General features: G+C 37.6%; 1 protein-coding gene across 4 annotated transcripts in view; it reads right to left on the reverse strand.

Annotated features, from left to right (window-relative positions):
- SLC4A4 (solute carrier family 4 member 4) overlaps positions 1-26480 on the reverse strand; it is a 350076-nt gene that overhangs the window by 447 nt on the left and 323149 nt on the right. For all 4 annotated transcript variants that reach the window (XM_019467956.2, XM_019467942.2, XM_019467967.2 and 1 more), the window contains 7 exons: positions 21644-21822; positions 20410-20482; positions 12151-12219; positions 9326-9499; positions 6772-6933; positions 3111-3207; positions 410-489 (listed from right to left, as the gene is read on the reverse strand). In XM_019467956.2, coding sequence (XP_019323501.1) covers positions 446-489; positions 3111-3207; positions 6772-6933; positions 9326-9499; positions 12151-12219; positions 20410-20482; positions 21644-21822 — 798 coding nt within the window. In that variant the 3' untranslated portion in view covers positions 410-445. The remainder of the gene's footprint in view (positions 1-409; positions 490-3110; positions 3208-6771; positions 6934-9325; positions 9500-12150; positions 12220-20409; positions 20483-21643; positions 21823-26480) is intronic.

A 26480-nucleotide genomic window follows, 5' to 3' on the forward strand; every position in this document is an offset into this window, starting at 1 on the left:
AAAAGGACAAACAGACTTACATGAAGAAAATATTCATGAGTTTTGCTTTTCGGAAAATCAAGGAGGGTCTGAGGTCTCTGCAGCCGTGTTAAGATTAGGGAAGAAAACTACTGGAGAGCTGCCAGCAGTTACCCTTCAAACAGAGATGATGCGGAAGCAATAAAAGCGAATGTGAGTCCTGGGCTTTACCTTAATGACAATGAAAGTTCCATTACTTCGCAGTATAGTAGGCCTCGTAGAACACTTTCTACATAAAAGCTGGGGAGAGGTTCGGGGATTGGGTAAGCGATTTCAGATAACTTGTAGACAGGACAGGAAACAAGGTATTCTGCCAATAATCCACCATGGGCTACATTTCTGAGGGGCAATCATCCCATAGAACAATGTAAAATACCGAGTTGTCCTTTACCTTGGCATACCGAGTGACTGAAGGAAAGGAATTTTATCAGCATGATGTGTGGCGTTCAAGGAATGTTGGTGATCTTTCTCCTGGAAAAAAAAAAAAAATTCTTTAAATCATAAACAGCAGACTTAGGGAACATATAAAATTTGAGTAAAAATAAAAATTGTCATAAAAATTGATGCATTACAATGGGAAAGAGAAAGGCATACTTAGACAATTTCAATAGACACCATATTGACCTAAGAATCTAACTAATGTGATGAAGATAAAAATCTGTTAGCTTCATTTCCTCTGGGTGAATACAATGGGATGGACCGCTGTTCTTTTTGGTGAGGGGGTAGGAGGCCAAACATTTGTAGAGGATCTACTTAATGTCTTAAGTTTTGCCCTTGGATTTCCTTTCTTCTTCGGCATCCACAGTTTTGCCCTGCTGTTATTCATGGGGGGAGAAGATTTTGAGGAACTTAATTTTCCTGCACCTCTACTAACAATTTTGTTCTTTCATGAATTATAAAAGACTAATATGGCATTAGAAAAGATTTCAGTTAGAATGATCAGAGATATTTTGCTTAAGTAAATTTCTAATTCATATCAATCGTTCCATGCACCTTTCTAATGGATTTCTGAGAGAATGAATAACAGCTACCACTAAAAGAACCATTTTGCCATACAACTTTCTTCATGAGCCTCCAATTCTAGCTGGTGGTGTTTTTTATTTATTTTTTATTTTTTTGCAGCAGCCTTTAAACTGTACTTAGAAGGGCTATCCTAGGTCATGATGCCAACAGAAGACATACGTGCCGTGTCCCTTACACAGTTTTGTTTTGCTATGAATGCATTAATAAAATGAAAAATGAAGCCAGAATATAGTTTGAGAAGCTTGAATTGAAAAAAGAAATATTAACTAAATCCTGTTAATGGGACTGAGAAGAAATTAGCCTCAGTTACATGTCATGGGTTACAGACTGGGCATCAGAGCTGAGACTGCTTTAATTGTTCTTTAAACCCAGTGTGGCAGCCAGCTTCCAAGATGGCCTCCCAGCCTTCCTGGTGCCTCCTGGCATTCATGTCCTTGTGTCATTCCTTTCCATGTTGTACCAGGGTTGGGTGGCGTGTGACCCTTAGAACATGGCAGAAGTGATGGCATGTCACTTCTGAGATTCAGTTATAAGAGACTGCAGCTTCTGCCTTGGTTTCTCTCTCTGTTCTCACTGGGCTTGGGGGAACCTATATTACGGGCATCCCTAGGGAGGTGCCCATGGGCCAGGGAACTGAAACCTCCTGCCAATGGCCTTGTGCATGAACGTGGAGCTGATCCCAATTCCCATTGTCTTCAAGCTTAGCCCCCGCCAAAGGCTTGTCTGCTGTCTCACGAGTCGCTAGAGCCAGAACCACCTAAATCAGCTGTTCCTAAATTCCTGAACATCCGGAACTATAGAAGAAAATATATATTTGTTGTTTTAAGCTGCTGAATGTTTTGGTAATTTGTTACACAGCGACAGGAAACTAATATGCCCAATTTTCATAAACAGTCATTCATTTCACACTTTTCTTGGCAACCTCTTCCTGAAGTGGAAGTGGCATTGTCAAACAGAAGTCAAAGTGTCTCAACTGTCTTTTTTCCCATAACAGATCAGTAAACTTTGAAGTACATCTGGATCTGAAAGAATACATTTTCTTCAAATGAGAACCCAAAGGGAAAGTAGTTTGGAAGCAACTGCTACTTGATATTGGAAAAGCTTGAGCTATTCACTAGTGTAACTTCGGAGGTTTTCCCCTCTTTTCAAGTGGCCTGTTAACTCAATTACAAAAGAAAAGATGGTATGTTGGAAACCGTTACATCTTAGTCACCAGGCTATTGCCCCTGAAAAACCAGTCCACTTAAAAAGGTGTTTTTAGGGGCGCCTGGGTGGCTCAGCTGGTTAAGCATCCGGCTTCGGCTCAGGCCATGATCTCACAGTTTGTGTGTTCGAGCCCCGCGTCGGGCTCTGTGCTGACAGCTCAGAGCCTGGAGCCTGCTTCAGATTCTGTGTCTCCCTCTCTCTCTGCCCCACCCCTGCTCATGCTCTGTCTCTCTCTCTCAAAAATAAATAAACGTTAAAAAATTAAAAAAAAAAAAAAGGTGTTTTTAAAATAGCAGGAAAGGAATAAAGAAATTAGGAAGAAAATGTACTATGTCTTATAAGTAATACCTGATAAGTTTTGTTAATATTTTATGATTGCTAATTTAATTGAAAATAACAATTATTCCAAATTCTCAATACGGACAACTGATTTACTGATCATTTAGAGGCCTATGATGCAATTTCTCTCTTGAGCTCATTTGGTCATTGGCTAAATAAAGCCTAAGGAAGACAAAACCGTAATAGACAGTGATGTAGTACTATAAGCTGCAATTCTAAATACCAGCAGAAAAAAAAGAAAAATCAATTAAAAACATGGTTACGAGTTTAGCAATTGAAAGAAACTGGTGAGAACTTGGGTCAGAGAAAAGACTACCAAACAAAAACTTAGAAGGTTACGGATAAAAGAAAGAAGAGTGAAGCTCAAGGATGTAAAAAATGGAGTTTTATAATAATGAAGTATAAATCTTCAAATAGAGAAACAGGAAGAAAATAGAGGGGAAATTAACTGATCATTCTAAAGATTTTTCTCTGCAAGTACAAATCATATTTGAGCAGTCATGAAAGAGGTTAGTTGTACTCACTGTCGGAAGGTTTGCTATCTCTTAGGAAAGGTTGCTGTTCCATGATGTCCATTGGAATTTTAATACTTGGAACTTTTTCTGAGTATGGGCAGTCAGACTGTGAAAGAAATTTGTAACAGTTTTTAGAAAGTTTTTACAATACAGCCCTTCTTTACTTCCCAGTACTGATCAAATCTATCATAGTATCATTCACATTGTCTAAGGAGAAAATACTTTGATATAATCATTTTCACTTGCTAACTTTTCAAATTCTACACATTCTCACATTTGTTTTCCTCTCTTCTGAGTCAATGGAGTTAATTAAAACTAGAACCACACCAAATAGATATCACTACAAATTAAAACAAGTGTAAAGCTTACATAAACTGGATTCCCAATCATCAAATATCTATGGGTTTGTTACATGTATAAAGAAAATAATCTCAATATGAAACATTAAATCTAGGATAGGAAACTTCCTGGACTATAACATGGGCTTACAATTCTTGTTGCATTTATGCTTTCTGATTCCATGTTCAAGAAAATGAGGACTCATCTTTCTTTCCAAGACAGGTAGAAGACTAACATTCATGATCAAGGAGCCCTGTATGTACAGTTGAAAATAAACCTCTCCCTCTTACTCTAATACTCTAGCAAAACTATTTTATAGTTAAAGTTTCATTTCAATTTGCTCGTACCAAATATATTTGAAAGCTTAGCAAAACATGAGAAAATAAAAATCAAAAGGAAGGTACTAGGGAGCTATTCATGGGGCTGTTTAAGAAAACAGGTCACCATGGGGCACCTGGGTGGTTCAGTCAGTTAAGTGTCCGACTTTGGCTCAGGCCATGATCTCTTGGTTTGTGGGTCTGAGCCCCATGTCAGGCTCTGTGCTGACAGCTCAGGGCCTGGAGCCTGCTTCGATTCTGTGTCTCCCTCTCTCTGTCCCTCCCCCACTTGAGCTCTGTCTCTCAAAAATGAATAAATGTTAAAAAAACAACAACAGGTCACCTAAGCCAAAACTAAAACAGATTTTCACAGGATTACCACCTTACTTTTTTTTAAAGAAATCATTATATTGAATCCAAGTCTATGTTTAGACTGAAAAGATAAAATCCATCCCTTAACTGAAACTACCAGAGATGGCCTTTAGCAGAAAGATGGGGGGAGGGGGGTAAGAAGTAGAGATCAAAGAAAATAAAGAAAAAATAAACCTTAACATACAGACTACTACATACATGAAAATTCCTTTAAGGTGAGTCTAAAGATGGTAATAAGCCACCATATGGTTTTAAGGGACTAAGATATTGCATTTAAATTGACCAAAAAAAAAAAAAATGAAGATGTCACATGCATGTACCTTTACGTGAATGTCAAGAAGGACAAGTTTTAACCACAGTATTTCAAACATTTCCCCAAATAATAGCATTTATGGATGAACAGGTTGGAAGCCAACCCTTAATCATAGCCTACAGGAAGGTCCAAAAATGACTGAGTGGCTCAAAATATTGGCAAGCCATAATTTTTCACTACTTCTGCTCACAAATGTGCTGTAACCCCCATGCCCTCTGTGGCTCTCTATATCCATGGATCCTAGCATCCATGATTACCAGGTGGACACTAGGAGAGTCACCTTCCAGATAAAGAGCCCCCAAATAATAAGCTCAACACACAGAACTTACTACACACATGTACTCAAATTGCCTGGTTGAGTTCACTAAGACAAATACACAAGCTTGTTGTTTTTTGGTGGGGGTTGGGGCAAGAAGAAAAAGAGGAAAAGAAAAGAAACAAGTAGCACACATTATCTTCAAGAAATCTGTTGGAAATACAGAGCTGGAAACAGTAAATATCATTAATAAAAGAATAGCATTGTTTAAATAAAATATGATCTGTTGAAAATTGAATCAAAGAATTAGAAGAACTTCTCAGGAGCTCATTTGATACAACTTTTGAACTAGAGAGCATAAATTTAAAACATCCCCCAAAGTTGACAGTTTATTATTTTTTTTCTTAAAAACTATTAGAGATGAGGATTCTACAATATTATTTTCTATATTAGTTATATGTAATAAATTTTAAGTTTGGTGTCCATGTATATAAACTGGCATACTTGTTTTGAAAATTCAAGATGAAATATTACTTTAATTATGTCAGTATTTCAAGTGTTCCCTTTTTTGTCTTGAGTGGCCTAGAAATTAATTTCAAATTTTGATTTCTATTGAATGTGTAAACATTTTTTAACCATTCTTTTTAACACTGCACCCTATTCTGTACTGCAATTTAAACACATTCCTTTTTTCTGTCATCACTGGAAACAGAAAATCTATACACCTGTTCTCACTGAAGATGGATGATGACAGTCACAAAACTTCCCTCGGACTCTTTTTCTCTTTAGCTAAATGTGCCTCACATATTTAGACTTTTTTTTTATTGGATCAATTTATCTGAAATCCAATTGTGTCTGTTGCCTTCCTTCACTGTACTATTTCTAAATTCTCCACAAAAAATACAACCAGACAGCCTGACCAGCTGGAAATAACCAGACAGCCCTGGATCGGAGTTTTGGCTTTGCCACTATGGTTGTGTACACTCAGAAAAATGACTTAACATTTCTCAGTCTAAATTTTCTCCTGTAAAATAGGAACAAAAACATACACTATAAGGAGCTGTTATGGCAAGTAAGGACAAGTATGTATGGTCAATCAAAATGATCAAGTACAGAGTAGACAGCAAAACTTAACTATACTCCCACTTTAGAATACTTTACCAGGGACCAACTAGAATTTCAATACTGTACTGTGTAAAATCCAGAAAAAATCTTCACATAGAAAGTGTCATTTTGGCAGTCCTTTATCCCAGGCTACTGGGACAACCTCTGTGTGTGTGTGTGTGTGTGTGTGTGTGTGTGTGTGTGTGTGTGTGTGTGTAAAAATCCCAGCTTTTCTCCTTGCACTGATTACAGACCCCTGCTGCAGCACCCATGAAATGGTCTCCTAAACTAAAGATGAAAAAATGGGCAATAGTTTTATTTCTCTAAACTTAATCACCCAATTGCAGGAGGATCATTTGGACTACAAAACTGACAACTACAATTCTGTAAAACGACCCTAGGCTCCAAGACCCTTTCCTTTTCCTTGAAGGGTCACAGAGAAATAATCTTCAAGTCCAATGTGAGGGTAAGTACAACAGCAGAGGACTTTGGTTGAGTGCCTACTCAAATGGATACATAGATCACAGTAGGTGAGGTCACAGGTATTTGTCTATATCAGGCTTAAAATTACATAAAACTGAGTTATTATCTCAAAGTTAAACCCTGGATTATCAATAGTAAAGCAAATACATTTTACAGCATTTTGAAGCAAATTTTCTTTTTATCTGTGAAATGGGAGATTGGAGTTCTTTAGATGTGGTTTTTTTTTTTTTTTTTTTTTTTTTTTTTTTTGGTGGTGGAGGGAGTCATTTCATTGCTATCAGTATATTAATGGCTATAGAAAGACTTCAGAAAATATAAAAAAAAAACTAAAGAAAGAAAATAAAGGGCAAAGGAAGACTGGCATGTAACACAGCCAGGTAAATTCTCTGAATTCATCTCACATAAAGTATAATATATATATATGACATCCATAAATGTCTCACATTTATTTGTTTAGCTTTATTTTGGAATTTTGGAAAGCCTTACATCATCATTGTCACTGTCCAGACTTCCTTTCTTCTTTTTCTTTTTCTTCTCATCTTCCTTCTTTTTCTTGTCCTTTTCTGGAATGACATCATCGAGGAAGCTGAGGTCATGTTGGGAGAAGAGGTAGTCCATGCCTTTTCTGACAGCTACAAGTGCCAAGATCTACAAGGACAAATATAGAAAGTAGGAAAGAAACAAGGTCAGATAAAGTCATAGTGAGTATCGACACTACTCTATCAAAGGCAGTAGAAACTTATAGAAGGCGAGAATATGACAGAACTCATCTTGCTTATATGGATTTATATTAAGTGGACCATAAACATCTTCTTTATGGGGAAGCTGGATCATAAAAGTACTAAGTCAAACTCACTTTGTTCACTGAAATGTATGATCACATTCACTTAGAATTTCAACACGAAAGGATTATTTTTTAAACCATTTTCTTCCATGTCAGATTTTTAATAAATGGCTGAGAGTTTAAAGGGAAAAAACAGCCTACATATGATTTCTAATTATTCAAAATTAAAACATTAAGCAGGTTTTTGAAAATCAAGAAAATTTGTATGACATACAATACACTAAAACATCTTCAAGGTACTAATAATGAGACAGCATTTGAGTACGCACAGACCACTTAATCTACTGGGTGACTTCAATCACTATCATGACCTGAAAACTTACTGTGTGACAGATGTTGTGCTAAACTCTTAGGCGGTATTTTTCTCATTTATTCCCACCACAAACTCAAAAAGTAGATATTATGATCTCTATCTTACAAGTAAGGAAACTGAGGCTTAGAGACATCCAAAATCACAAAGCCAGAAAACAAAATACAAAGGGCCCCCAGCTGTCTACCTCTAAAATCGGTATTCTTAAAATACGTATCTTTGATTCTATGAGTTGCCCTTGAAGAGTAACTTGTAAAAGTACATTAAAGATGCCTTTGCTCAAGAATAAAATTAGTATGTACTAGGATATAGGAGTCATGACTGTCTCAAATTAAACAGTTGGGTTTATCCACATCATGCTCTCTATATGTCCATTTTTCATCTCCGGGAGAAATTAACAACATCTACCCTACTGATATTATACTATTGCTTTGTGATCAAACAAAACCTCTGGAAAAGTAAAAAATACTTTATACAGATAACACATTTATTATTATTACTTACAGCATCAGCATTAAGTGATTTACTGGATACATTTCAAATTTATGCAGACCTTACTTTGTTTTTCCTGCCTGTAGCAAAACTAATAGGTAGACTATACCAGTGGGCAAATGGGAGTCATTTCTCACACTCATTGTGTTTTCCAGTAAGTTAACAGAGTTTAAGGGGAAAAAAGGGATATAAGTGAAAAAAAATATGACAAACATCACTAGTATTTTATATAATTTTTTTCTTCCTCCTTCCTTTTTGTTTTCCCTTGGAGAAAAAAAAATTTACAAACAACAAACACATGTAAGATAAATTAGGGGCACCAGGGTGGCTCAGTTGGTTAAGTGTCCAACTCTTGATTTTGGCTCAGGTCATGATCTCACAGTTTGTGGTATCGAGCCATCAGGCTGTGCACTGACAGTGTGGAGCCTGCTTGGGATTCTTTCTCTCCCTCTCTCTCTGCCTCTCCCATGCACACACACACACACACACACTCTCTCTCTCTCTCTCTCTCTCTCTCTCTCAAAATAAATAAATAATACTAAAAAAAGGATAAAATAATAATCTTGGGTAAGAGTAAGAGGATTTTCATAAAAAATAAAATATGGTCTGTGTATGAAAATTCTGTGGGAGAGACAAAGCAGACTGAGAGGCTGGCTTGGTGACTTGTTTCAAGTGTACACATGTACATTTTCTTGCAAGAAATGGAAAGTTATGGTAAAGTATAAAATTTAGTGATAAAGCCAAAAATAGACCTAGCATTTCCTTTTTTACTTCTTTCACTTGTACTTCTAAGTGCAATGTTAGTTATGTTACCTTGCTTCTCATCATCTGAGAGCCCAGACTTACCCTTAAACTTAGCATGATGCAAACCAGCAAGCAGTTCAAAAACTGCACTTCTCACTCCATTTCTTCTAAGTCACTGGATGACCTGTCAGAAGCTGCCAAACTTGCTTTCTTATTATTTGGACTGAAATGTGTTATGCTTTGTTATTTAGACTGATTCTAGTATACAATATTTTAAAGATAACTAATGTGCACTGATGTCTACCTAATGTCAGACACTGTGCTCTATACTTGATATTTATTATTGATGCTCAGAGTAACAATACTAATGCCATGCCCATTTTACGAACAAGTTAATGGCAGCTCATGAAGGCTCCCTGATCAGCAGAAACCAGTGCTGGGATCTGAACTCAGCTGAGTCTGACACTAAAGTCCAGTGTAGATGACCACAGACATAGGAACCTTAAATTGCAACTGATCAATTCAAAGTTATTTGGTCAAAGCTGGAAAAGAGTAGAACCACACAGAGAAGACATATATGTCTTCTACATTACAATAACAAATGATATTGGTATGACTTGATGGGTAGGCTCAAGGAAAGGAATCCCTACCATGACTGGGAAAATGATAGCAGCCACAGTGGACTTGAGGATCCAGAGCAGGGCTAGACATAACACCTGCAGGAAAGTGAACAGGTGGACTCTGCGCAGGGGGACATGGCGCAGGTAGATAAAGTCTGGCTGATGCTTCAGGGGCATCAGAAGCAGCTTCAGACGATCCATGAACTGGGGAGGGAAGAAGAGAGTACAACTGTATTACTTCAAGAGCTGATATGCAAACTCATTTCCACAATGCCTAACTAATGATTAGTGATTTATATACTATAGTTTAGGCAAGCAGTATCCCTTCCAGAGGACATTGGTCAGGGAGTGCAGAAATTTAGTCCAGCACAGTGAGACATAAGAGGAGTCTTCCGATTCCTGTTACTTTGCAGGAATGTGATGTAGATATATGAGATAAAGTGGCTACCAAAGAATAAAGTCACAAAGCCAAATATAAATTCTAGATGCTCATCTCTTCCTTTCTATTTTTACTATCTGAGTCTCGGGAGAGAGGATCTTGTGACTAACTTCGTCATGATGTGCTGAAGGAAGACATGTAACTCATGTATCTTACTCTGCCTCAGTCACCTTACCTGAAAGAAGAGAGGATGCTACTATGCATCTTATGCATTTAAGGGATGTTTCAAGGATAGAAAGGAAGCATCCAACTTGAAAATGGGAATGCAATGGTATTTTCGTAAATTCCACACTATTTATCTACGGCATAACTTAACTAATAACGTGCATAACTAATGTCCAATTCACTACCATTTCTTTTCAAAGAAAAGCCATAGGACTTTTATAGTGAGTTTCAGAGTATCAACAACCAGATATTTGAACCTAGGGGAGGCTATCACAGTGCTGTGCAGAAACAGGTACTGAACTGACCACCGAGCATCTCTGTGCCAGGTACTGTGCCTCAAAGCTTAACTGCTGAGTTTACGTTGATGATGATGATGAGAAGAATGATATTTCAGTACCTACCATAGGATCTTTCAAATAAAAGATATTCAGTAAATAGCTGCTGAATTGAATTATGATGTAATAAAACTCTGAAACAGTATTTCTGCTTTCTTTCTGGAGGAAAGGGAGAAGTGTAGAAGTAAGGAAGACTGTTATGGACAAGCTTCTCAGAAGCTATTTGCTATGTAACAAACTTTCTTTCTCCATCCAGGCCTACTTTTCATTGGAGGGGGCCTTGCTGTTTATAAAGATTGTGTTACAAAATTTCTTGCTAAATCAAATCTTGCCAAAAGGTCTGAAAGAGGGAGAATAGGGAGAAAAGTGAAGAGAAAAGGCAATAGGGGCAATAGCACTGCTGAATTTAAGAGATCCACTAGCTGTCCCTTTAGCAAAGGTTTTTTTCCCCATCACTATGAAATTCTTGATTTTTTTTGCCTTCTGTTTAATTTAATAAACATGTAATGAGCTCCAATCATCAGTTAAAGACATAAAGTCTAACTTCTGATCTAGACTGACTTATTAAGGCAAAAACAAAAACAAGGAAGAAAGAAAGAAAGAAAGAAAGAAAGAAAGAAAGAAAGAAAGAAAGAAAGAAAGAAAGAAAGAGAAAAGAAAAAGAACTATTAGTTTGGGGGCCATTATTAGTTTTATATTTTTCCATTGAGGGAAAAAAAGAATATTTTTACAATGCCAGGTAAAAATGAAGTATTTTTTATATATCTGTACTTGTCTGAAGTTTCACAGGCACAAGTAAACCCCCATTCACATTCATCTAGTCCAATCTATGAAGAACCACCTTGTATTTTGTGACAAATATCCTAATGGGACCTAAAGAAGGGAAAATAAAATAGCCTTGTCTGCTTTTGGGGGTCTGGCCACCTGCCCAGTTCTATCTGACTCTAAAACCAAATTAATCTAAATTCAATAAATGAAAGCAAGGACTACTATGAGGGGGTTTAAATGAATTCTTATGATGTTCACAGAACATGCCGTCTTTTCCCATTAAAACATTAGTAAGTGCTAAATAAGGCTACAATTAACAAGGTGCCAGAAAACAGCAGAAGTACTTCCAGTTTCCTGGTGCCAATTAAATTAAACCTCAATTGAAAGACAAAGTCCCTTACAAAGTTCTTCCTAATGATTTTTTTTTTAAAGGGGGCCAGTTTTACCCAAATTGTGGATAGCTGAAGTTTTGGACAAAAGTAGCACTAAACCACATTGACTTTATTCTTTTATTGGTTCAAAACTTTTGATCACTGATCACAGCCATATGAAAAGTAAATCAAATAACAGCCTGTTCTTAGAATAGTTTAAAGGCGAAGAGATAAATAGGATCTTGAAGAGCACACTGGAAGGGTTAGATTTCTTTCTGGAGATGAAGGCAGGAGAAGAGGAAGGACAGAAGGGAGGGAGGAAGGTGATCCTAGGTCCTCTCTCACTTTCCTAGTGAAATGACCTGTAACAGCTTATTTCAAGAATGGGTATGTATGATAACATTTGTTAACACAAATTAATTTTGTTAATTAACTCAAATAAAAAGCAGGTGTTTGGCAGAGAAAGTAGCAAACGAATGCATTTTCTTTCTTTAACACGCAGTGTTCTATTATTTTTGGTGTACAATATAACGATTCAACAATTCTGTACATTACTCCATGCTCATCATGATAAGTGTACTGGTAATTCCCTTTCTCGAATTTACCCATCCCCCGACCTACCTCCCCTCTGGCAACCACCAGTTTGTTTTCTGTAAATATATGCATTTAAAAAACTCAGCAGTTAATGAGTAGCACTTTTCCTCAAAGATCTGTTACTGGACTACTATTACTACTGGAAAAAATACAACTATACTTAGATTGCTATAGAAAACTTACCTGTACACCATTAAGGGATGCTACCCCCATATACAGGAACACGCCATACAGTACAGGCATGGGAATAAACTAGAAAGAAAAAAAAAAAGTCAGAGAGAGGTTAAAAACAACAATAATAAAAACAATAATGAAGAAGTATAGTTTAAAAAAAAGCCAAATCTGAAACTAAAAGATAGGACATAATAATACTCATCATGATAAACTTCTAAACTCTGTGCTAGAAATAAATGGAGGGAGACTTACAACTTTCATTTGATCCTGTTTGCATTTTTTTAAACAATGAGCATGCATGACCTCAAAAAATAATTTTTTTAATGGGAAAAAAAGGTTTGTTTTCCTTTCCCCTTAAAAGGAAAGATTATGTAAACCAGATGTTTGCATGGACTGTGAGGTAGAAAGAGAAGCAGACGGTTGCTTAGCTCCTGAGACCAAGTTCCTTTCCAACAGCCTGTTGATTTTTTCCTTAATAATTTTTGCCAAATGATCTATTGGCTTGGTGTGTAAATGCCTCTCTCAATGAACCAAGCATGAAGTGGCTGTCCCCTTTCTTTCTCTAAGGAATATTAAGAGGACTAAATAATGAGAACACTGCTTAAAAGGAGCATTGAGCATACAGAAGCAACTCATTACACACATGTAGTAATACACATCTTTAAAAAGTGAATTAATAATTTTAATGCATTAATTAGCAAGAGTCTTTTGTACTAATACAAAGTATTTTAACAATGGGAAGTTGCAAAGCCATCTTCCCTCAGTTTTATCTATTCCTAGACCTTTGAAATGTCCTGAGTACTGTGGAAACAAGGATGATTCTGTTTCTGGGAAGTCTTCTATTTAAACAACAAAAGGTTCTCAAGCTTAGATTCTGAAAAGAAGTGCAAGTAATTTCAGTTTTCAAAAACCACAATCAATTAAGTCCCATCTTACCAATTCTACATAAAGGAGGCTATTGTAGCCAGAAAACAGTATGACTTCAGAGTAATTTTTAAAGAACTATTACATGTATTAAATGAAGCACAGTTTCTACCAGCCTCTCCTTGTAATTACCTAAAACAGTTCTGTATCTGGGGCACCTGGGTGGCTTAGTCAGTTAAGCAGCTCTTGATCAGGTCATGATCTCAGGGTCCCGAGACAGACCCTGTGTCGAGTTCCACACTGAGCAAGAAGATTCTCTGCCCCTCCCCCCATGTATATGCACTGTCTCTTTCTTAAAATAACTAAACATTAAACAAACAAACAAACAAACAAATAAACAAATAAATAAAATGAAACAGTTTTGTAGTTTTGACCCCTACTGGGGAATTAGTATACTCAAAATATGTCATTATTATCTCCAATTGTTATTGGCTAGCTATAGGAATTACTAAATTTATATGTAATACATATATTTATTTACACAGAATATCACATGATTCTTCTAGAAAAAAACTAATAATTGTAACATAGCTAATCTGATCTTGATCTCAGAAAAAAACGACACTGAATGCTGAAGGAGTGGGAGGGGCGGCCGGAGTGGTAGGGAAGCCACGTGTGCTGTAATACCTAACAGTCACCACAAAGAGGTGAGCACGTCACATTCAAGCACTTGAGGTCTGACACGTGCCTTGTTTGCTTTAGAATGTGCACATTTCCATTCCTCTGTACGAACTGACCAAAAAGTAACTAACAAAGAAACTATTTCATAGCTTTCACTCATTTTTAAACTTTTTAAAATGTCTTTTGCAGGCAAGGGCACTACCATTTTCCTTTAATATATGATGATTCCTTTCCTGTTATCTCATTTCTAATACCTTGGGAAGGAAAGAAAGGTAGAAGGGGAAAAGAGAAGTATAGTTCTTTTACAGTTGGGCAACTAGTTAGAAATCCTGCAGTAGTTACTTTTTAATCTGGGTGAAGTGTTTTTTCTGGCTTGAAAGAAAGTAATCACAAAGGTGATATTGAGCCTTATCTCCACCCCTCCCCTAAGTTTAGCCAAATATTTTCTCTATTACAGTTCTAGCACCAGAGTGGTGGAAAGTTGTGCTATGGTGTTGGGGTCCATTCTCTCTGAATTTATGATAGATTTCACCAAATCTACCATAAAATAAAATCAGAAGGTACCATTAACTCAGAATGGGGTATGGGTAGGATAACAGCCTTACATATGATGATGGGTTTTTTTTTGTTCCCCCCCCCCCCGCCCCAAGAAACAGACTCCCTCTCTCTCTCTTTCTTTTCAGAGAGCAAAAGAGTGAACAAGTTGAGGAGAGGGGCAGAGGGAGAGAAGGAATCTCAAGAAGGCTCCATGCTGATGTGGGCCTCAATCCCACAACTCTGGGATCATGACCTGCGATGAAATCAAGAGTTGGACGCTCAACCAACTGAGCCACCCAGGTGCCCCATGATGATGTTTTTTAAAAAAATATTCTTTGGTGAAAAGGAAATAGCACATATAAGGAAGGCTATTGATTCAATTTTGGGGTCATCTTTAATGTGATACAGATGTCTTACAAAATTTACCATTTTCTTTAAGATAGTGCAGTGTGTCTTAATAAAAATCTTTCAGTTTGGAAATCTTGATGAAACCTGACAGAATTACTGGGTTAGAGGATTTTGGTGTTTTGTTTTGTTTTGTTTTGGATTTGGTTCATGAGTCATATCAAAAGGTCAATCCTTAAAAATGCATCACAACAAAAATTTCCGAAAGGAAGAAAAAAAAGAATGTTTTAAAAAGATGTGATCCCATTTTAAGTTAAACTAGTATAATATACATAGCAGTAGCAGGTAGACATTTTTATAAAGCAAGACAGGAGAAATAAAAACTCAAAAGACACAAGAAATACTAGATTCACAGGCACTTCAAGATATGCCAAATGATAATATTATGCAAACAAAATTATACAAATGTACCCAGAAAACCAAAAGGCTTAATTGTAAATAAATATTATAATGCCTTTAATAAACATTAAAAATGAAAAAGTTAAATGCTTGATCCTACAACCAGATAGAAAAATTAAATTGAAGTCAATGAAGATTCCACATACTCAGACTACATCCCCAAATTTTTAAAATTCTAGTGAATGTAGTTGCACTCTTTTTTACTTAGCCCTCTCTTTGATTTTCTGATAGTGTTAGAATATTCCCATAAGAAAAAAATGTGAAAGGGTAAATTTAATAAGAAAGGTAGATGGTAGTGGGTTGTCCACAGTACAGAATTCAGTAGAGGAGTGAAGCCTCCCAGCAGAATAATAATCATTTTGTATGTGTATGTGTGTATGTGTGTGTATGTGTAAAACTTAGAATGAGGTACTGATTGAGAACATGAAAGCATAGAAGTTAGACAGACCTGGGTTCCAATTCTGGCTCTACCCATTGTGGAACTCAGAGAAAACTGTCCCCTTCTATTTCCAGTATTCTCATCTATACAGTGGTTATGATAAAGATTACATAATACCTAGTTCAGGGCCTGGCTCATAATAGACACCCAAGAAATGATAAATGTGGTATTGATGTCATTATTTGCATCAGAACCATCACTAGCAACTGCCCAGCCTAGCCCCCTCTGGTCCTCTGTAGTGGGGGTAGGGCAGCAGCATAGGCCAGAAGGATGGCTGCAAAGGTCAGACTTGAAGCCTCGGTTTTATATAAGCTCTGCAATGTTGTTCTTTCAACTATAGTGACTGTCTTCAGGAATACGTTATGAAAATAACATCCTAATGCCCTTCAGCTTTAAAAATCTGGGACCATAAGGAAGGTGCCGCCTTGCAATCTGGTCCCTAGTCATTGAAGAAGCCATGGAGTGACTTATGATGAAGTTTGTGAAAATGTCACATTTCTCTCTACATAAGAGAACTGGAAATTGGATCAAAGAAGCTGGGGAAGATCAAGTCATGGGAAATGAAAGTAAATGAGTTCTCTGAGGGCAATACCGTTTTATTTTAAAAGGCAATAAACCATGATGGTTATGAGATCAGGCTTTGGAGTCAGAACTGCCTGAGTTCAAATCTTGGCTCTACCATTTAAGAACCTTGTGATTTGGCAAGTTATTTATATATATTTTTTTATCTGTAAGATGGATGCAATTATATGTACATTTTTCATAGGTTTTATTGGAGAACTAAATAAAAAAAAAAATCAGTGCAGAGCTCTTGGTCCAATGCCAACCTCAGTAAATGTAAGCAGCTATTACCACCATCATCTTCCTCGTCCTCACTATCCCCTCTCCTTGTTTCCCTGTTACTGAGCACAATGTGTGGCATATTGTAGGAGCTCGACAAATGCTTGCCAGATACAAATTAAACGCTAGCCTCTACATTTTAGAACCCTAAACAAATCTCAAAGACAAATTTTGGCTACGCCTCATGTTAAAAATGAACTAATTCAAGCAAAGGCAACAGAAGTAGCAGTGAACTTTACTTGATCTTTATTTCTTTAAGCTTGCCAAAAGAATGAGAAAAGAAAGCTCTAGGAACTGTCTTTCATCTTTTTTTGCTGCTCTGTGGTCTCCCCCAGTTTCCCCATACAGAACACTAGCTTAACAGGCAGTGTTTCTGCTGCAGAGACACAGATCTAAACTGTTTAACCGGTCTGGGAAGCCAGTTCTTCCTGCTTCCCCACAGTTCTGTACTGAATCAGTGGTGGGATTTGAGGCACGTATGACTGCAGCTAGCTAAGGTCACGGGGTATCCTCATGAACTTAAAGCTAATATGCTATGATTCCTTACACTCTTCCATGTAAAAAGACAGACTTCAGCAAAGAGATCAAGACAGAGGTCACAAATTTCATGTTCAAAGTAAGCCTGCATAAGTAGGCTCAGGCAACAACTACCCACCCTGCTTAATGCAGGGAGAAAATTACTTACATCATCTGAGGCCGCTAAGCCTGTGGGGATGCAGGGAACTGAGCAGGGAAGGTGTTGAGCCATGTCATTTTAAAAAGCGAAAGCCACATATTTTTTCTTGATCCTGTTCATTTGATCTGCCTTTCAAAGGCAGACTCTTAAGTAAAACCATTCTCTAAAGTTGTCACTTGTTCCTTTAAAACACACATTAGTCAAATGGTGGAGGAGAAAGGTTCCCTCCTCCAAAGTAACCGCTGATACCCCTTTCTGTGTGAATTCTGAGGTTAATGGTTAATCCTGACTTTTACTTAGTCATAACTTAGGTTCTAGTTAAACTGTACCCTCAACATCCACTTGTTCTTGTATTGACTTTTCACATGAGCTACCAACAATTCTGTAGTGGATGCTTATAACCCACCAAATTTCAACGGTAAGAAGGGCACATGATCTGAAATCAGCTGATGTGATTCCTGAAGTAAAGAATAGTTCTACTTACTGAAGTTAAGGAATCACAATTGTCAATGCTGGACTGCTTTATTCTTATTTGTTTCAAATTGAGGTTACCCACAATATGTTGGAAACTGTATTAACAAAATAATTTCATTTCCCACATTTTGGGCAAAACCTTGCCTAATAAAAATGTTCGCTAAACTACCTTTCTTGCTGATTCCTACAATGACTCTTTGCATGGACTCAGAGTTGCCAGGTGGGAATAGCCATGATTATGAACATTAGCAGCTGAACAAGGGTGAGCTTAAGGAAGGTCAAAAGGAACTCATGCTCATTGATCCCTTGTACCTCTCTTTCTCCTTTCTCTGCATTCTAATCTGCTCCTGCAGATACTAAGATGCTTTGCATATCGGGGCAAAAAGATTCATCGTAAAATAAAGAACAAAAGGGCTTTCAGCTTTAACTCCTCTGCAGCCATATTTGGGTGCAGGGTTAGAAAATAGTCAGGAAGAGGCGTTGTTGAAAATGTCTTGCATCTCTTCCTAAAAATAGCAATTTATACAGTATCTGTTCTCTGTGTCCCTTTGGGATCGTACATGATTACTCAGCTGACAGATTCTCCAAGATTAAAGCCCATTTGCTGTAATAAAAAAAAAAAGCCTTTAAACACATCTGACTTTTTGAGTTAGGATTTTATACTGTATTAATGAAAAGAAATGATATAAAAAGAAAAAAAATGGGTGGAGACTGACAGGTACATTTGAACTGATGGAAAGATTTCTATTTATCCTCTACTAGTAACTAAGAGACCCTATTAAAAAAGAAAAATCTGCAGTTGTGTTGTGTAAGTCCACCGTTAGGAAACCCAGGGGCAAATTCATTCTTAGTAGATCCTCCCACAACATGAGATCACAATTGCCTGCAATGACCTCTCTAAAAATGGATCTGTCCAAAAAGAGGTTCCATTGCCTCTGTGGTAAAAAGCTGTCATTACACTTTCCACCAGTTGATGTGCTGGTAGCTAAGGGGCAACAATGGAACAAAAAGCCTTTTGGTAGTGGATTTGATGCTGTGAAACTCACAACTTCAAACCAACCCCACAACTTGGTTTGCACTGGTAAAAGTGGTAATAGATTTCTCTCTGTCCCTGTAGAATGTAAGACCTGTACTCTCTTTTTTAAGTCTATTATTTTGAAAGAGAGAGAGAGAGAGAACACACACGAGTTGGAGATGGGGCAGAGAGAAAGGAAGAGAGAGAGAATACCAAGCAGACTGAATTGTCAGCGCAGAGCCCAGTGCAGGGATTGAACTCACAAACCATGAGATCATGACCTGAGACAGTATCAAGAGTTGAACACTTAACCGACTGAGCCACCCAGCACCCTGACCTGTAGAGTCCTCCATATGTAACCAGAAACAACTCTGAGGTTATTTTTTATTTTACTTTCCCATGTGTTATGTGAAATATATATTCCTTCATGATTCTAGTCAGAAATCAGTTAAATCAGTTAGCTGACATTGTGGAAACCAAGGACAAGAGATGAATATTTACATCTTTTAACTATTTACCAAGTATTTTGTACATAAGGTATGCATTAATCTAAATACCCTGAGGGCAAAACTGGTCTAAGCTATAGGTTAAGAAATTATAGTTCCACTTTCCTTAAATTCATCTCAATGGCAACTGACTTATAAACGTGTCAACTTGAGAGAAAAGGAGGGCTTTTGCCTTTTGGTCTCTATACTTCTATATTGTTTGAATTCTCTATAAGAATGTACTGCTCCATAACTTGTGTAATTAAACAAGCATTTAAAAAATCTTAAAAATTAGAATTGTTTAAAAATAAACACAAAATGCGGGCACGTGGGTGGCTCAGTCAGTCAAGCGCCTGACTTCAGCTCGATCATGACCTTGCGATTTGTGAGTTCAAGCCCTGCATCAGGCTCTGTGCCGATGGTGCAGAGCCTGCTTGAGGTTCTCTCTCTCTTTCTCTGCCCCTGCCCCACTTGCATGTGCGCTCTCTCTCTCTCTCTTTCTCTCTCTCTCTCTCAATAAATGAATAAACTTCAAAAAAAAATAAACAAAAATTTTCAGAGAAAAATCTGGAAGGATATATCAACAGTGGTTGTTTATAGCTTCTAGGTATATAGGTAATTTGCATGCTTTGTACTGTGATGCAAAGCCTAAAGTAAAAATTATCAATAATTAGCCACTATTGTTAATAGAAAAAAAAAGAATAAAATGCTTACATCACACACACACACACACACACACACACACAAATGGAAGCTTCATGACAGCTACACCTTCTCTTTTCACCCTATTTCTTTTAAATAGGTTTTCCCATATAGCTCATATTCATCTATTTTTGTAGATATTCACCCCATCAGTCAAACCTATATATTTGATTCCTAACTTTCTAAATAATCTACCATATCATTTTTCTTCTTTAAAAGTTCATTTCTAAAGTTTCCTAGTCATAAATCATAATTTTACTCTATTCTCCTAGGCAATAATTAAATACTGTCAGCAATAATTAAGAATAGGAGAAAAGTTACAAAATGATAATTCATGTTATCCAGGAGTCTAGTCTGTGTGCATATGGGGGGACTGGAGGCAGGATTTAGGAACAAGTAGATGGAAAGTGATGGGAAGAAAGGATATAAGGAGAGCAAGAAACGTAGTGAGGAGGGGAGATCAGTTAGATTGAACTGTATGGAACTGCCATTTACATAGGTCAAAAAGCTTGGGTATTGGTAACTTAATACAGTTCAACCAAATAACTACAATAATAATAATAATAATAATAATAATAATAATAATAATAATAGAAGGAGTGAGAAGAACATCAAAATAAGTTTTTAAAGTCCTCATTCTACCTGACCTCTGCTTCAGTGTGTCACAGAACTGATGAGAATCTTGCAGATGAGGAATTCTACTCTACACATATCCAATTATCTGGAAGAGGCAAGTATTTCACATATTTACCTTCAAGATGGGAGCCATAAAGACTGACAGACCAGTCAGAATAAACACGAGGGTTCCAGTGACTCTTTGTTCTCTGAAACCAAATCAAAAGATTACCAATTGACTTCTTGTTTTCATAAACATGCTCTTGTCTTTTCACCTTCAAAAAAGACTGCACGATGAACAAACCAATGTTTGACTAAAACAGCAAAGGTGTTGATATCTTATATAAATGAATACCTCAAGTACAGCATATAAGCTCAACAGAACTACAAAATTTTCTTCTAACTATTGTATAATGTGATTTGAATTCATCAAGAGAAAAGTGATTCTTCTAAATCCTTTGCTTCTTTTACAATAAATATATAAAAAAAAAAAGTCACTTGCTCCTGGTCCATCAATTACTGGCCTCTTTGAAGCCCTTATTTTTTAAACAACTTGTACTGTTGTGTAATTACACCTTCTTTCATGGGAGACAGATATCACATTGTCCTACATTCTAATTAACAAACAGCTCAGGGAAATTTCATAAGTGCAATAAATCCCATCAGTCTAATTTCCAAATCTACAACACAAGAGTACTTTTTAACAAATAGGATTCCTATCCAACACCCCTTCCCCCAGCCCCCAGGAAAGAATCACCCACTGTTGTGGCGTGGGAAACAATGGCTCTGTCCTGTGAGCTATTCACCCAAGCAGTTAGGAGCAGGGTTTGCTGCAAAAAGTATTCAACACAGGATAAAGGTCTTATACAAGCCCTTCCTGGCTACCCAAACTTAACAGCTGGAGGTCAAGGTTTCTCAGTGCTTATGGAGACAGAAAATGAACTGGAAAATCAGAGTTCCTTTCCCTTAATAGAATCTTAAAAATCATAAGCAGACCCATGAGTTTTGAGGCGTCTCAACAGAGCTGAAAAGTTAGAGTTTGACCTTTAAATAGGATTGTGATAGAGTACGTACCACAGCACCAAAATGAGCTGCATGTTCAAGAAAATGGATGGGCTGTTTGCAGTTTTACGTTGCGTCGTTTAGCCTTTCATTAATCAAAGGAAATATATGTAATGTAAGAAGTAAACTCGAAAAATTATGGAAGACTTTCTTTCTAATGGAAATTTAGTCTTTTCTGGAACAGCAAGTACAGGAATAAGTTAATCATCACCAGCCTTTTCTCCTCCAGTTTTGCTCATTCCCTTTGAATGACATATAGATGTGGCATGGTAAGTTTTGTAGAGCTATTTTCCTCTGACTTAACATACCTCACTCCTAGAAACTTTGGTTGTTCTCCAGGTGCAGAAGTCTCGGTCTCCATCTTCAAACTGTCAATGTGAGCAATGGAAATGACAGTTGCAGCCACATACCACGGAAGAGCCATGAAAGAGCACACCACCATGAGGATGGCCACCCAGAAGAGATCCAGGTGATATCCAGCTCCTTTCTGTAGAAAGAGGTAACAAAACCACATGGAGAAGATGCTTGTGCTTCTATCTCATCCTATTTCCAGATGGGAATTAAGGTTACCAAATAACCCCAACTCTCTTTGCTTGCTAAAAATATCTACCTCAAGGTGAGCTCCCCAAGGAAGGCGACTTTATCTTCCTCACATTACGCACCCCCCCCCCCCACAATTAAACACAAAGCTGCCACAAGACACCTCCTCTAACTTTACTGCGGTCACAGCTTACTTATCATTTGCTTATTGCTAATTATCCTCTCTGTGTCCAATTTTGTAATTAGAAAATTGGAGCTATATATCTACCTTGAAGAGTTACTGGAACCATTCAGTGAAGTAACAGAGGCAAAGCATCTTACAGAAACTTAAAAGATAGTAGTTCTAGCATAGTAGGAGTTCAAAAAATGGTGATGGTGTGGTGGTGGCAGTGGTTGTTGTTATTAACATAAGCACAACAGGCACCTTAAAGGCTGGCACTAATCCTTCTGTTTTTGACCATTTAGCAATATGCTGTTCATTTAGACAGTATTCAGAATATGAGGACCAAAGATCTAAAAGCAAACTTGAGAAGGTATGTATGACTATTTCTCACCTTTCATGGTATATGAAAATAATTGTTTAATAACCTATGAACCATTATCATTAAGGTAACGAATACCGCCTTAATCAGAATAGGCTGATTTCAAACACTGCCCAATGGTCATGATAACATTTACTGACTGGAAGAGCAGACGATGTAACAAAAGGTCTAGCTCTTTTACTCATTAACTAAATATTGTTAAATGTGTCCACAGTGTTATTCTGCGGTTATATTTCTCTGCTCTATTTATGAAGAAATCAAATGCCTAATACCCCTATGGAGGCTGAGAAAATAGAGCAGTCCATTTTCACAGCATGGAAGCAGCAGCACCAAGGGCCAGAGTACGACCAGTCTGAGGGAACGGAGATGCTGGATTTACAAAATGAGAATGTGATTTATACCAGGAACCTGATGACTGTTATCATTCAGATCCTGTTACAGTTAGTCAGAACACTGCTCTCCTCTCACCGAAAAGCCAAGATTTCACCCCTGGCTTGCAAACATGGTCCAATCATGTTCTCAAAGAACTCACCACAGGCAAGGGTAGCTGACACAAGAAAGAAGAACATATATTGACTTAGCCCAGGTTAAGACTATGAACAAAGTGTCCTTGGGAGACAAAGGTTAATATATACTCATAAAGCCAATTCATTTCGGTACAAATGGTTTGAAAGCATATGGTTTGAATTAGGAGTGAGATAAGGTAGGGGAAAGGAGAGCAAAGGGTGGGGATGAGCTAAAATAAACCTGTTCAACAATAACTAATGAGGTGAGGATCATAATACATCTGGGTCTCAGTATTCCATTCCTTGAAGAAATACTGACTACCAACTTATTTATAGGCACAGTTCTACGTGTTAATGGAATATCTGTGAATGAAACAGACAAAAGCTCCCATATTCGAGGTGCTTCTGTTCTGAGACAACAATAAACAACATAAACTGACAGTATCTTAAAGAGTACTAAGTACTAAGTAGAACTATGAGACTTTGTACACTGAGCAGGATGGTACTCCACTGGAGGTTTTTACATGGAGGAATGACATGACTTGCTTATGTTCTAAACACTATGGCTGCTGGGTTAGGACAGACTAAAGAAAGTCAAGGAAAGTAAGACCAGGTAGGAGTTGACTATCATAATCCATGCAAGAAATTGTGATGGCCAGAGCCAGAGTGGTAGGAGTCAAGATGGCAGGAAGTTTTGGAATTCTGGCTATACTTTAAGGTAGAATCTATAGGATTTGTTCACTCCTGCTTGTGGATGTGTCTTATGACATAACTATAGACCATTCATGATCTGGCCTCTGTTCACGTCTGCAGCCTCATCTTTCACTTCTCCCCAGGTATAGGCCTGGCTCCTATACCATGGCCACTTTCAACCATATGCAATTCCTTCAATATGTCTTACGTACTAATGCATTTGTGTCTTTGCCCATATAGCACCCTTTCCCTGGAAAAACCCCTATTCTTCCTTCTTCTTACCTTGAAGCAGTCCTACTCATCCTTAAGACTTCAACCAGCTTTTAACTTTTTATAGTTTTCCTGCCTTAGCCCAGGTGAGATGGGTAAGTCTAGTTAGGTTAGATTTCCTCCTCTGTGTTCCCTTCATTTTATGCTTTCCTTTACCACAGCGCTCCTCACACTGTTTTTGAAATTATGTGTGTATTTAGCTGTCTTTGGCATTAGACTGCAAGAAACAGGAAGACCTGGACTATGTCTATTCTCTCTATCCTGAATACCTAAGTAGAGTTCATGATGCATAGTCAATTCTCAATTAATATTTACCAAAAAATGAATGACAAATAGGATGTATACATTCTTCTGAATGGCAACTATAGACTCTTAATTAGTCATAGCAAAACAATTAAAACATTATTTGTTAATTGGCAGGAATGTGAATCACCTGGGCAGAGAGGGGAGGGGAGGTGGACAACAGCTGGAAATATTACATAGTTTCAAGCCCTATTTAGACTAAATCACTCAAAACCATATTAGAGGTACCAACATGGTAATTAACAGAGAGGATCCCCAAATCTTGGCATCAAGGAAACTGTAATAACCTAAGGCTAGATTAATGGGTCAAAAGAGTAGTTGTTGCAGACAAAGTCACATAGGCTACCATGAGCCAATGCTATGCTTTCTTGTTCTATTTGAAAAAAAACAAAAGTTTGAATTAGATGTCCTGGAGACTAACAAAAAGGGACCACATAATACCAAAGAGGGTGAAATGGGGATTGTAGACAGTAGAATGAATACAAAGGAAGCTATGCAAAACCACCAAAATAAATAAAAGTTCTGGGAGAAAACAATTATAGATAATAATTACTGTGTGCCTTGACATAATTATCCTCAAAAAGTCTTCCTTTCCCTCAACCATGCTGAGAGTTCTTGATACTCTTAAGAGAAAGGGAAAATAATCAACATGACCTGAAGGCCCTGCCAGGTCTGCCTCTGTGTGGTTCCTTCTCCATCCTCAACCCTCCCACTCTCACTGTAGCCTCACTGGATTATGTCAGGCCTTCATTCTTGTCAGTCTACTTTCTCTTGTAAGGCCTATGCATACAAAGCGATTCCTGTGCTTGAATAGAATACTCATCCCACCCAGCCTCACTTAGGTAATTCCTACTAATGCTTGAACCTCAGTGTAAGAGCCACCACAGTTCCTAAAGGGGGCCACACCCTCTCTTGTAGACTCTTAAAGCCATCACCTCTCCTTCACAGCACTAGCCACATTTGCATTGTCACATTTTGCATGATCATTTGAATAATACCTATCATCCTCATGGACCAGAAGCTCTGTGAGGACAGGGACCACGTGTGTTTTTGTTGACGACCACTGAAACCCCAGAATCTGGTGCAGTGCCCATCATAGAGTAAACACGCTAGATAAACGTTTGTTGGATAAATGAATGAATGTTAATTAATTCATTCAATGACACTATGCTAGATCCTGGAAGTAAAATCACAGATAATATACGATTTTTGCCCTCAAGTGGTTTACAATGTAGTGCTAGAGCTGAACAAATCAAGAGGTATTTGCAATATTACAATGTTCTATAGTTGGAGTGAGCTTGGAGTGTTATGGGAGCATCCAGAAAGGGTACTAAGCCCAAAGTCAAAGACATTTTGCATAGGAGGTGGTATTTAAGCTGGGTCCTAAAATGTGAGCCATAATCAGCTGTGGCAAGATATGGGGAAGCAGGAGAAAAAACTAAACAAATAAGCTGCCATTTTGAGAAAATGAAATAGATTTGGTGCATAGGAGGAGATGGGAGAGGTAAGAAATAAGGCTACAGAAGTTAAAAACGTTGATGTTTTGCTAACACTTTGGAATTCTTATCATAAGAGCAGTGTGAAACCATTAGAAGTTTTTAAGCAGGCAAGTGATATGATCAGATTTCTGTTCAGAAGGATGGCTCTCTTGTTTTGTAGAGGACATACTGGAAGTGGTCAAGATTGGAGGCAGAGATACAGACATGACAGCACAGTCCAGGTCCGAGATGACACAGGTCCAACTAAAGTAATAGGACAGGTGGGAGAGACTTTAAGGAGACGGAGACCAAAGAGGAAAAAGCAATGTATTCTGCCAAATTTTAATGTTCAAGGCTTACAATGTCTAGCCAGTACAGCGTCTTACATACAGTAAACACTGGAGACATAACTGTTGACCAGAATGCTAAAAGCTATGCTAAAAAATTCATGGTGCCCCAACTATTGGCATAAAGACCCAGAACCCAAATGGTTCTGTTAGAGAAGTTGTTCCTGCAAAACAAACCTATCCATGTGACAACAAGCCAATTCTAAGATGTCTTTTTTAGCCAAAGGTATCTGAATAACTAGATTTGAATGGAATGAAAATAATATAAAAATACTGGAACTTTTTAAATGTTTATTTATTTATTTTGAGAGTGAGAGCAGGGGAAGGGCAGAGAGAGAGGGAGAGAGAGAGATTCCCAAGCAGGCTCCATGCTGCCAGTGCAGAGCCTGACACGGGGCTCCATCACATGAGCCATGAGATCATGGCCTGAGCCTAAATCAAGAGCCAGACACTTAACCGACTGAGC

The sequence above is a fragment of the Panthera pardus genome, unplaced genomic scaffold (genome assembly GCF_024362965.1).
Source record: "Panthera pardus isolate Hobbes unplaced genomic scaffold, ASM2436296v1 HiC_scaffold_13, whole genome shotgun sequence".
NCBI classification, from domain to species: Eukaryota; Metazoa; Chordata; class Mammalia; order Carnivora; family Felidae; genus Panthera; species Panthera pardus.